At 43.5% G+C, this 13742-nt stretch overlaps 1 protein-coding gene across 1 annotated transcript in view; it reads right to left on the bottom strand.

Annotated features, from left to right (window-relative positions):
* Positions 1-11403, bottom strand: part of LOC120058042 (potassium voltage-gated channel subfamily H member 8-like) — a 171561-nt gene extending 160158 nt beyond the window's left edge. The window contains exon 1 of the mRNA XM_039006525.1: positions 11328-11403. Coding sequence (XP_038862453.1) covers positions 11328-11403 — 76 coding nt within the window. The remainder of the gene's footprint in view (positions 1-11327) is intronic.
* Between the last annotated feature and the right edge of the window lie 2339 nt (positions 11404-13742).

Genomic DNA, 13742 nt, shown 5'->3' on the forward strand with positions numbered 1-13742 from the left:
TCCTCCTCTCTTCCACCATACGACGATCGTGACAGCCTACTGGCTTCTTGACACGTAGGACTGTATATCTGACCTCACCCCAATTACTGGTGTGGTGCATATGCAGAAAATACTCCCATGTAAAAACTCTCAAAACTCCCATGTAAAAACAAGAAATGTGACAACACTGAACACTGTCCCAAATGGCACCCTATTCCCTGATCAAAAGAAGCACACTATATAGGGGAAAGGGTGCCATTTGTGATGTAGTCTTTTTGAATGACCCACTCTGTATGCACCCTAGACTGCGGTGTTTTAGTAGATAGTCCTCCTAATACATAAAAACATCTCTCATTTCAATTAATTTACTACTGCAAGGTGATGACTCTACAATCTCCACATAGATAATACCCTTTTATAATCAGAATGACAAATTGTATGAAGAGACTCCCCGCCTTCCTTTCGGCAAATAAGACCACAACTCTATTTTGCTCCTCCCTTCCTATAGGCAGAAACTCAAAACAGGATGTACCCGTGCTAAGGACTATTCAACACTGGTCTGACCAATCGGAATCCACGCTTCAAGATTGTTTTGATCACGCGGACTGGGATATGTTCCGGGTAGTATACGCTGATTCGGTGAGTGAGTTTATAAGGAAGTGTATTGGAGATGTTGTACCCACTGTGCCTATTAAAACCTACCCTAACCAGAAACCCTGGATAGATGGCAGCATTTGAGGAAAACTGTAAATGCGAACCACCGCATTTAACCATGGCAAGTCGACGGGGAATATGGCAGAATACAGAGTAGACATTCCCTCCGCAAGGCAATCAAACAAGCAAAATGTCAGTATAGAGACAAAGTGGAGTTGCAATTCAACGGCTCAGACACAAGACGTATGTGGCAGGGTCTACAGACAATCACGGACTATAAAAGGAAAAACTGCCACGTCTCGAACACCGTCTTGCTTCCAGACAAACTTAACACCTTCTTTGCCCGCTTTGAGGATACCACAGTGCCACTGACGCGGCCTGATACCAAGGACTGTGGGCTCTCCTTCTCCAAGGCCGACGTGAATAAGACATTTAAACGTGTTAACCCTCACAAGGCTGCCGGCCCAGACAGCATCCCTTTCCGCGTCCTAAGAGCATGCGCAGACCAGCTGGCGGGTGTGTTTACGGACATATTTAATCTCTCCCTATCCCAGTCTGCTGTCCCCACATGCTTCAAGATGGCCACCATTGTTCCTGTACCTAAGAATGCAAAGGTAACTGAACTAAATGACTATCGCCCCGTAGCACTCACTTCTGTCATCATGAAGTGCTTTGAGAGACTAGTCAAGGATCATTTCACCTCCACCTTACCTGTCACCATAGACCCACTTCAATTTGCTTACCGCCCCAATAAGTCCACAAACGATGCAATCGCCATCACACTGCACACTGCCCTATCCCATCTGGACAAGATGAATACCTACAATTGAAGTCGGAAGTTTACATACACTTTAGCCAAATACATTTAAACTCAGTTTTTCACAATTCCTGACATTTAATCTAGGTAAAATTCCCTGTCATAGGTCAGTTAGGATCACCACTTTATTTTAAGAATGTGAAATGTCAGAATAATAGTAATAGTAAAATATGCCACTGTTTTTATACCCTACATTACTCATCTCATATGTATAGACTGTACTCTATACCATCTACTGCATCTTGCCTATGCCGTTCTGTACCATCACTCATTCATATATCTTTATGTACATATTCTTTATCCCTTTACACTTGTGTGTATAAAGTAGTAGTTGTGGAATTGTTAGGTTAGATTACATGTTGGTTATTACTGCATTGTCAGAACTAGAAGCACAAGCATTTCGCTACACTCGCATTAACATCTGCTAACCATGTGTATGTGACAAATAAAATTTGATTTGATTTGATTTTGAGAATTATTTATTTCAGCTTTTATTTCTTTCACAGATTTTTCACAATGTTCAAGTTTGAGCTCAGCAGACCAGAAATTTTCTCAGTACCGAGAAGAACTTGAGGGAACATTGATCATGACTCTTTTCAGTTCATAATTCGCCAGTAGGGGGTGCTGCATTCTCTGGGCATTACTGAATCAAATGAACAAAATGAGAAGAAACATTTGTTCCTCTACCTGAACCAGTCTAAAAGATCCATCAGTAAAAAGAGCCGAACTTCCCATCACTACTCTCTATGCCTCTTGTTGACAATGTGTTCTGTTCCTCTCCGTGTCTGTCTGGCACACCAACAGGCTTGCCCCGGCAAGAACCAATGGGAACAGGCAGCTGTAGGCGCAATGGATTCTGGGCATTGTACTAAATTACAATTGTCCCACAGTTGAGAGGACCGGCGCGTTGATGACAGAAAAAAACGAACTAAATGGAATTCCAATAATTGAACCAACGTCAGTGAATTAGTTATTTAAAAAACAAAAATAAACTAAACTTTTGGCTAATCGCTCAGCATTACTAGGCTATGTAGGGAATAGGGTGTCATTTGGGATGCACACCCAGTCATTATAAATGTGCAAGAGCATCCCTAATTGATGGGCTCATTAATTGTGCTCTTAAATCCCAGTCTGAATGAAAAATGCAGTTAGGCTATTGTGTCTCTCAGAGACATGAAACAATCTACGCTGTACTGCAGCAGGATCATGAATGTGTGTGTTGTTCTGTGTTCATCTGTCAAATCTTCTCTCCTTCTCCTCCCCCTCGCTCTCTCTCTCTCTCTCTCTCCTCACCCCACTCTCCCGCTGTGAGGCCTCTTCCCTGGGGCAGCCATGATCCTGTCCACAGCTGATAATGAGAAGCAGATTGTGCCTCTGACCTGGAGCTAGTGTACTGCCCTGGGGAGCAGCCTGGTACAATACAAACACCCAACACAACACACACTCTTTATACAACACTACACTGCTTCCTTCTGCCCTGCAGCCGTTTACACTGAGCCAAAACTGCCGAAACGGTCGCTGTCTCCGTTCTCTTCGGGATACGCCGTTGGTCCTGCGTGGCCATTCTTTCAATCCAATTAGAGATGTTTCTTTGACCGTTCAGCGAGAGACTACTAGTTGTTTCTACGCAACATATTCAGATAATAATATTCTCTTTTTATCCAGACAAAATGTGTAGTGTGCATCGTTCCTGTCAAGAGTGCAGAGTGCGTACTGCGTAATACACTACAGCATATTTCATACCAGTGGATACACTAAACCACTACCAGGGCCACATCACAATCTTTATCCCCCACCCAGAGAACACAATGATTATTGTCTAAGACAGCCCTAGGAAAGACACCTGGCTGTGATAACCATGCTCTGTTGCTAATCGGCCCAATCTCCCTCCCTGCTTTCATCACCTCACAATGGACCACTTCAGCAGAGCAGGTGAAGAACACCTATAGCCTGGAGGTGTGAGCCATATGGGAAACAGTCAATTGGAATGGGTGGTGGGGACTGGTAGAGAGGTATGTAAGGGATGGAGAGGTGGTGGGAAGGGAGGTGGGGGGACTGGGAAGGGGGGAGAGGGGAGTGAGGGGAGAGAGAGAAAGACTGGCAAATGAGAGAGGAAGAGGAAGCGAAAGAGGTCTGGGGAAAGGAGAGATTGCGTCTGGTCTGTCCCACAGAGGTCCATCTGCTGAACAGACTTACCCTAACCTGATTATCACAGACCAGGATGACAGAATGAAAATGGCTGATTGACTTATTAAAAATCTGAGGGATTTTAAGGGAGAAAGAAAATAAAGTGGGCAGTGATATGGGTGAAGCCAATGAGATTAAAATGAGTCTGGACAGCCAGTTCTTTCTCTCTCTCTGATTCTAATATAGGACTTGCAAGTGATGGTCATGGTGATGTTGGTAGTTGTGATGGTCATGGTGGTAGTGGTCATGGTGGTGGTTGTGATGTTCATTATGGTGCTGGTCATGGTGGAGGTTGTGATGGTCATTATGGTGCTGGTCATGGTGGAGGTTGTGATGGTCATGGTGGTGGTGGTGGTTGTGATGGTCATTATGGTGCTGGTCATGGTGGTGGTTGTGATGGTCATTATGGTGCTGGTCATGGTGGAGGTTGTGATGGTCATGGTGGTGGTGGAGGTTGTGATGGTCATTATGGTGCTGGTCATGGTGGAGGTTGTGATGGTCATGGTGGTGGTGGTGGTTGTGATGGTCATGGTTGTGATGGTCATGGTGGTGGTGGTGGTTGTGATGGTCATGGTGGTGGTGGTGGTGGTTGTGATGGTCATGGTGGTGGTGGTGGTTGTGATGGTCATGGTTGTGATGGTCATGGTGGTGGTGGTGGTTGTGATGGTCATGGTGGTGGTGGTGGTTGTGATGGTCATGGTTGTGATGGTCATGGTTGTGATGGTCATGGTGGTGGTGGTGGTTGTGATGGTCATGGTGGTGGTGGTTGTGATGGGCATGGTGGTGGTGGTGGTTGTGATGGGCATGGTTGTGATGGTCATGGTGGTGGTGGTGGTGGTTGTGATGGTCATGGTGGTGGTGGTGGTGGAGGTTGTGTTGGTCATGGTTGTGATGGTCATGGTGGTGGTGGTGGTTGTGATGGTTATGATGGTGCTGCTCATGGTGGTGTTTGTGATGGTCATGGTGGTGCTGCTCATGGTGGTGTTTATGATGGTTATGATGGTGCTGCTCATGGTGGTGTTTGTGATGGTTATGATGGTGCTGCTCATGGTGGTGTTTGTGATGGTTATGATGGTGCTGCTCATGGTGGTGTTTGTGATGGTTATGGTGGTGTTTGTGATGGTCATGGTGGTGCTGCTCATGGTGGTGTTTGTGATGGTTATGGTGGTGCTGGTCATGGTGGTGTTTGTGATGGTTATGGTGGTGCTGCTCATGGTGGTGTTTGTGATGGTCATGGTGGTGCTGGTCATGGTGGTGGTGGTGGTGGTGACATATGGCAACTGTACATCCCAAAATACAGTCATGCTTGGATGGGGATGTGAGAGTGGGTGATGAGTCAATTACGTAACCACACCATGAAATACAGAAAGAGGCTTTGTAGCTTGGCCTGTTGTTGTATATCAGAGAGTGGTGGTAAACGGCATGCGTCACGCCAAGAGGGATGAAAGAAGGTACCATCGCGCTCAACCAATTTGGGAAAAGTAAAAGCATACGTCATACGGAGAGGGGGCTGATAAATAAGGTCAGCATCATCATGTTTCCAGAAGTATGATTCAGGTTCAAGGTGTGACACTGGGGAGACAGGTGTATGAATGTGAGACTAGGCATGTCTTGGCTGTGGCCTTTAGGCCCCACAGCATCTGCTACAGTGTTATGATAAAGACATGAGGTGGATAAACCTTCCTTGTGAATCTGGAGTCAGGCACTCAGTTGATCGTTTGGAGCCAACTGAGGTTTGAACCGTTGTCTCCTACGCCCTGTACGCTACAAGACTGTTAACGCAAGTCTTGCAGTCTGGAAGGTTACTCATCAAACCAGTCTATGGGCCCTGGTCAAAGGTAGTGCACTATATAGGGAATAAAGTGCCATTTGGGACACATACAGGGAAGAGTCCGTACAGACTAGAGACTGGGACAAAGCTAAACTCTGCTTTGATCCTCTCTCTCTCTCTCTTTACTGTGTTATCGTTGGCTTAATGAGAGCTTTAAAAGGTGGTGTATTGCTCTGTATGTGTCAGACCATTTATAAAACACAAAGCTCTGTGTTTGTTTGTTGCAGGCAGCATCGAGATGCAAGAACAAAATGGCTTTATATTTAGCTCCGCGGGTGCTTTGTAAAACGCTTAGGCTCCGACTCTCTGCAGATCCCACTTCTGACAGCACCAAGGCCATCATGAATCCTTGGCCTCCATGGGAGTTAATTGCAATGACTGCACTTAGATTGCTGGAGGTGGATAATTAGGGAGAAGAGTAAACGAACAACGCAAATAGAAAGAAAGAAAAGGCCTGTGTCTTTGTAGCTCTAACAAGAGAAAGTGTGAGGATGGATCGCTGTTGGAAGAGCCAGAGTTCATTTGGATGCAGGAGAGAAAGTGTGAGGATGGATCTCTTTTGGGTGAGCCAGAGTTCATTTGGATGCAGGATAGCTGGAAAGAAAGTGTGAGGATGGATCTCTTTTGGGTGAGCAAGAGTTCATTTGGATGCAGGATAGCTGGAAAGAAAGTGTGAGGATGGATCTCTTTTGGGTGAGCCAGAGTTCATTTGGATGCAGGATAGCTGGAGAGAAAGTGTGAGGATGGATCGCTGTTGGAAGAGCCAGAGTTCATTTGGATGCAGGATAGCTGGAAAGAAAGTGTGAGGATGGATCGCTGTTGGAAGAGCCAGAGTTCATTTGGATGCAGGATAGCTGGAAAGAAAGTGTGAGGATGGATCGCTGTTGGAAGAGCCAGAGTTCATTTGGATGCAGGATAGCTGGAAAGAAAGTGTGAGGATGGATCGCTGTTGGGAGAGCCAGAGTTCATTTGGATGCAGGATAGATGGAAAGAAAGTGTGAGGATGGATCGCTGTTGGAAGAGCCAGAGTTCATTTGGATGCAGGATAGCTGGAAAGAAAGTGTGAGGATGGATCGCTGTTGGAAGAGCCAGAGTTCATTTGGATGCAGGATAGCTGGAAAGAAAGTGTGAGGATGGATCGCTGTTGGAAGAGCCAGAGTTCATTTGGATGTAGGATAGCTGGAAAGAAAGTGTGAGGATGGATCGCTGTTGGAAGAGCCAGAGTTAATTTGGATGCAGGATAGCTGGAAAGAAAGTGTGAGGATGGATCTCTTTTGGAAGAGCCAGAGTTCATTTGGATGCAGGATAGCTGGAAAGAAAGTGTGAGGATGGATCGCTGTTGGAAGAGCCAGAGTTCATTTGGATGCAGGATAGCTGGAAAGAAAGTGTGAGGATAGATCGCTGTTGGAAGAGCCAGAGTTCATTTGGATTCAGGATAGCTGGAAAGAAAGTGTGAGGGTGGATCGCTGTTGGAAGAGCCAGAGTTCATTTGGATGCAGGATAGCTGGAAAGAAAGTGTGAGGATGGATCGCTGTTGGAAGAGCCAGAGTTCATTTGGATGCAGGATAGCTGGAAAGAAAGTGTGAGGATGGATCGCTGTTGGAAGAGCCAGAGTGCTTTAATCTGGATATCACTGTATACAGTTGAAGTCGGAGGTTTACATACACTTAGGTTGGAGTCATTAAAACTCGTTTTTCAACCACTCCACAAATTTCTTGTTAACAAATTATAATTTTGGCAAGTCGGTTAGGACATCTACTTTGTGCATGACACAAGTAATTTTTCCAACAATTGTTTACAGACAGATTATTTCACTTGTAATTCACTGTATCAGAATTCCAGTGGGTCAGAAGTTTACATTCACTAAGTTGACTGTGCCTTTAAACAATTTTGGAAAATTCCAGAAAATGATGTCATGGTTTAGAAGCTTCTGATAGGCTAATTGACATCATTTGAGTCAATTGGAGGTGTACCTGTGGATGTATTTCAAGGCCTACCTTCAAACTCAGTGCCTCTTAGCTTGACATCATGGGAAAATCAAAAGAAATCAGCCAAGACCTCAGAAAAAAACTGTAGACCTCCACAAGTTTAGTCCATCCTTGGGAGCAATTTCCAAATGCATGAAGGTACCACACTCGTCTGTACAAACAATAGTACGTAAGTATAAATACCATGGGACCACGCAGCTGTCATACCGCTCAGGAAGGAGACGCGTTCTGTCTCCTAGAGATGAACATACTTTGGTGTGAAAAGTGCAAATCAATCCCAGAACAACAGCAAATTACCTTGTGAAGATGCTGGAGGAAAAGGTATTTATATCTACAGTAAAACGAGTCCTATATCGACATAACCTGAAAGGCCGCTCAGCAAGGAAGAAGACACTGCTCCAAAACCGCCATAAAAAAGCCAGACTATGGTTTGCAACTCCACATGGGAGCAAAGATCGTACTTTTTGGAGAAATGTCCTCTGGTCTGATGAAACAAAAATAGAAATTGTTTGGCCATAATGACCATCGTTATGTTTGGAGGAAAAAGGGGGGGGCTTGCATGCCGAAGAACACCATCCCAACCGTGAAGCATCTCAAGACATCAGTCAGGAAATTAAAGCTTGGTCGCAAATGGGTCTTCCAAATGGACAATGACCCCAAGCATACTTCCAAAGTTGTGGCAAAATAGCCTAAGGACAACAAAGTCAAGGTATTGGAGTGGATATCACAAAGCCCTGACCTCAATCCTATAGAACATTTGTGGGCAGAACTGAAAAAGTGTGCAAGAGCAAGGAGGCCTAAAAACCTGACTCAGTTACACCAGCTCTGTCAGGAGGAGTGGGCCAAAATTAATCCAACTTATTGTGGGAAGCTTGTGGAAGCCTACCTGAAACGTTTGACCCAAGTTAAACAATTTAAAGGCAGTACTACCAAATACCAATTGAGTGTTTGTAAACTTCTGACCCACTGGGAATGTGATGAATGAAACAAAAGCTGAAATAAATCATTCTCTCTACTATTATTCTGACATTTCATTCTTAAAATAAAGTGGTAATCCTAACTGACCTAAGACAGGGAATTTTACCCTGATTAAATGTCAGGATTTGTGAAAAACTGAGTTTAAATGTATTTGGCTAAGGTGTATGTAAACTTCCGACTTCAACTGTAGTCGTTGTAAGTTTAAACACAGGACAGACTTTTTCCCGTCTGATTTCTGGCTGCTCAGTGGATAGTTGAGTCACTTGGTTGGTTTGGACTACAGTCAAACTGATGAAGCGACTACATTGTGTACGTATGACTGAGGGTGCCAAATGAATTAGCCTAAATGGTTCAGATAAAGTCAGTTACTGAGGGTGGGTGCTCAAACTAATGGTAGGCCTCAATCAAGTCTATATGGTAAATTATTTATTGTGATCAATGAAAGTCTATGGTTTAATACCAAAGAACCTACAAGCAGAGATCAATTGTTCACAGGGATCACATCTTTTAGGAAATCTTGGTTTGAAAGACCCCTGAAATGATAAGCAAGGTCATGCATTCTAACTCAACAATGGAGCATCTCGTCTGCTCTCAGGAAAGACCAAGGACTGTTTTTCCTCCATAATTTAGTTTTGTTTTTTCAAAGGAGAGCTCTCTTGGAGTCATACAACACAATGGATGCACATGCCAATGAAAGAGAATTGAATACAAATCATTACTAACAAGGGTGAGCAGAGGAAATGTCTAGGAAATCCATTGATTGACAGGTGAAGCACACACAAACACATACCCTCACACTGCAGCATACACCATTCAATAATAGCAGATTACCTTGATTGCCCGTATCTATGTAGGCCTATGCTGGTGTTCCAATACAACAGTCCTTGTATTACAGTGACTAAATTACTGCATATACTGCTGAAGAGCCACATTAAGGTAGAAAACGCAATTTGATCTTGTCCAATATTTTCAACAAAATGAAACAAGCTCACTAATAAGATTAGTTATAGCTTAAAGGGGTACCAATTCCCACCAGCAGTGCTGCCTCTGTCTATACCAGACTACTAGCTGTGCATAGGGGCTCCGACCACTAGGGGGGCCCCAACCAATTTTTTTATTTGAACATGGCATAAATCATGGCAAAAGGGCCCCAAAACTCTAGAGGGATCGCGGTCTGCCCACCAGACTAAGTTATTCCACATCAATCACAAGTGTTGGTAAAATGAGCTGCAGTGAGTGAGTGAGCCTTGTTCGTCTACTCTTATCTTCCTCTAGAGGAGAGGGTGAGGACGGATCGTTGGAATGGATGAGATTGGATCTGCCTCTCTGATTGTTTGCTCCGGTGTCAGATAGCACTTTTATCAAGCTTTCACACATAAATGGTTTAGGGGAAACACTTGTTCACCCAACTCACAGACTAAGGCAGGTTCCATCTCAATGGATCAAAAGGCATCTGCAAGTTTATGATGTTATTTTTATGTTTGATAATCCAAGATTCTCCACTAACAGTATGTGATAAATTTGTTTTTAATTCTTGCTAAATATTAAATCCATGAAATGAAATCCTTTAAGACAAAAACATATTCAATATTTTTAAAGGTTTAATTAAATAAATACTTTCCACATTGAAAAGGCCTAATATGCTCTGTAAAAATAAGAAATTGATAGGCTTACTCTTGTGTTTTTGTTTGTAATGTTTTGTGTTAACAATTTTTACGAAGGATGTATAGATTTTTGTAACAAACCTGAATTTGTATTCTTCAAAACGCATTGAATTTTAATACAAATCCGAAATAAACGCAGCGAGACACACAATGGCTCGAGCAGCCCTGCTTGGAACTTGACCGCCCACATCCCCAGCATGCGCCCTAAACCCAACCAACGCGCACGGGCTGCTCATCGCATCTGTTCACAACTACCCTCCTCTGACAGAAGCCGCTTTGAAACTCCCGCTTTCAGAAAGTGTTTACTGATTTAATTATAGAAAAATAGGCAGCTTTAAAAACACATGAATTAACATATCGTTCTCTGATCAAAACACATATCAAAGTTGGAGACAGCTGTGGTGAAGGATGATAGATGGACATTAGCATCCAGTGCATTATTAAACAATGGACCGCAGTATTGCAGTTTAACAGGTGCGCTATCTCGGTATTCTAATAACGCCGACACTTATTAATCAAGCGAGCCCTGTTTATCCACGTCTATCCACGTGCACAAAGGTATTAAAGCTTGGAAATGGTTTTATGCAACGTTGACCATCCAAACATGCGTACGTGTGCATGTGCGCTCATCGCTATCATAAAACTAGCACCTATATTTATTAACCAACCCAAACATTTATTTTCTGACCAAAGACACCATGATAACAAAATGCATATTTTCTTGGCGTTTTATTGTTCCTCTCGACAAAATAACGTCCGTGATGAAGTCCAAATTATTAATACAAAAAACTGATTTTCTGAATGTTAAATCAGTCATGTCCCGATGTAGCAATAACTGCATTTTGATGTATTATTATGCAGCACATACTTAATAGCAAGCAGAGAAAGGGTTAGAATACGACGTGTTTACAAAAAGGCTACATAGACCGCAAAGCACCAGAACGTGCTCAGTTGCGCCAGACAGAATCCATTGAACAAAGAAATCACACAAATCTAGCCAACGCCAACTTTTCTTTTAAGCCAATTTTCGAAAAGGTCAGCTATCGATTATAATAATAGGTCAAGTCCAGACAATGCATTAACGCACGAAAATTGATGATACATTGAAGTGAAATCAATGTGGGTGCTTTGTCAATAACAGCGTACTGGGTAGGATATAGAGCAGGCTCTGACAGTCCAAAGCAATAGAGGCTTTTAGGCGACCTATGACCTGGAGGTTGGCTACTTACGGGTACCATCGAAGCGGGTGGCGATAGTGTCCAGGAAGGTGTTCTGCGGGGCCAGCAGACCCCTCATCACCGGCATCCTGGTCCGGGTCGACTGGGTCCTCCTGCCTAGGCGACCCGGGGCAGTGGACTCCTGGTCAGACCCGAACCCGGGCAAGAACCTGGATGTTCCGGGCGCGCATCCTAGCCCCTGGAGGAGCGCGCCGATCCGAGATACGCGTGGCTCCACTTTGAGACCGGGGTTGTGACCATATCCTTCAAAAGAAAACGTGCATACAGGGTCTTGGAGAACACAAACCTGGCACCAGCTTTTAGCTATAGACAACCAGCTATAAATAACGTAGTGTGTTTATCTGTTGCAATGATTCTGTTGTTGAACCAGCCCAGGGTAAGGACAGCGCAAGTTTCGGTGCTGAGGCTGTGAACTGAACTCCGGAGGAAAGCTCCTCCTCGGCAGTATACAGAACAGCACGCGCTCTCCCCCTTCGCTGTTCCCTCTCCCCCTCGCGGTTGCTTGGTTTCTCTTAGTTACTTATGCGAGCAGATGTCATGTCACGTGATACATTTGGGGGACTACTTCCAGAGACCTATGCTCCTGAGTGCATTGGAGAGGCTTGGCAGGGTGATGATCCCTTGTGATGCCCACAGACTTTCCTTTGGGTTGGATGAGGATTTGACAATAGTAGAGCCCTCTTGAACAGAATAAAGGAGCTCCACTGTTGTAAACATGTCATATGCTATATCTCTCCAACTCACTCCATAATCCAAAAGTGTGTCCCTTTGATATTTTAAGTAGAAATTGTGCACCAATATGGAATTTTAAAAGCCTGCTATATTCAATGAAGTGCCCTTTAATATAGACCATATAGAGAATTTAATAAATAAGATTTTATATGAATGACTTCTGCATTTTGACATGTCCCTACATACACCCTCTGTGACTTCCAGGAAGATTTTAAATTCCCTCAGTTTAAGGGCCACCCTGCTATGTGAACCGAACTCTCGTTTTATTATGGTGAAACTATTCCTTTTCCACATAAAAAAAATCGAAAGAATCATTGAACATCTAATAGTCAAATCATAGTGTAAAAGCAGGTGGGTTGGTTCTACCTTTTTGGCAATTTTCTGGTGTTTTGTGGTGGAAACCTGAGTGGGTCAAGCATAGCATGTCAACTCTGTTACCCATAGACAGGCTAGACATTTTTAAACAATTTCATTTTTTTGGTGAAGCTTGCATTCAATTGCCCATCCATGTTGCACACAACAAGATCTCCATTCCCCCTGTCACAAGGGGATTTATGGCTGATTTAAGATTAATTGTCAACCCTGTTATGGTCAACCCTATTACTTTATTTGGCACTTAATATGCATTTACTAGTTTATGACAGAATGTTAAAAGTAGGTGAACTCCAACGTTTTTTTTCACCAAGTTACACATCTCAAAAGGCACTGCGAATTGGTGGAAAGACCCCAAAATATAGGCAAAATTCAAGTATATTTCTTTCTGGCTTAAACAAAATCCGCCCAAAAACAAAATAATATGTACAGATAGGCCAAACAGCCCCAACATGTGTTTCTCTCCGGTGCAGTTGCTATGGTGGCAGGCAACTGCTGTGCTTCAATGGTGCCGGTCAAATTAGGGAATCAATTTTGACCTGTCCCAACATACAATAACAAAACCACAATAGCCCTGTAAAACATTTTCACCGAAAAACGAAAACCCAATTATGTTCTCAGGGGAGTACTAAATTGCTTGAATCAATGCCACAGAGGTGAATGCTTTTGACATGTTCCTCCCTTTTTAGCTGTGTTTTGAGATGTTTTGGTGCCTCCTCGGCTCTCTAACCAATGCCTACCTGTTGTTGTGGTAGTAAATAGGCTACATTCAGAACATGAAGACGCGTAAAGGACATGCAGTGCAGACGGTTCATCATCATGAATAAATAAACAACGTTTATTCAGTCCAACACGCTTCCCTTGAAAAGTAATTTGACTTGTTCATGTTTTAGTATTGACTAAAATAAAAGTTGGTTGCGCAAACATATTTCGAAGAATTGAAAGTCCTTAACGGTCCTCCAGAGGCTGCATTTCTGCATGTAAAGTGAAATCCTGCCATCTTCTGGCCAAGTTGCTCCTTATGGCTTCCCCTAGATAACACAGCCACGAAGTTAGATTCCAATGCCACAAAGTCAAAATGGGCGTTTTTGTCTTAATTTAAGGTTTGGGTTAGGCATAAGGTTAACAGTGTGGTTAAGGTTAGTTAAAAAAAATATATATATTGTAGAAATGGGCGGGGTTTAGCCAAATGTATGACTTTGACATGTTAACCATAGATGACTAACAGGTGGTGCTGTTTTGACGCCACCGCAAAGCCGTTTTGGTACTCCTCCATTGTATTTTTTTGGGGGGGGGGCTATA

This window comes from Salvelinus namaycush, chromosome 13, assembly GCF_016432855.1.
Source record: "Salvelinus namaycush isolate Seneca chromosome 13, SaNama_1.0, whole genome shotgun sequence".
NCBI lineage: Eukaryota > Metazoa > Chordata > Actinopteri > Salmoniformes > Salmonidae > Salvelinus > Salvelinus namaycush.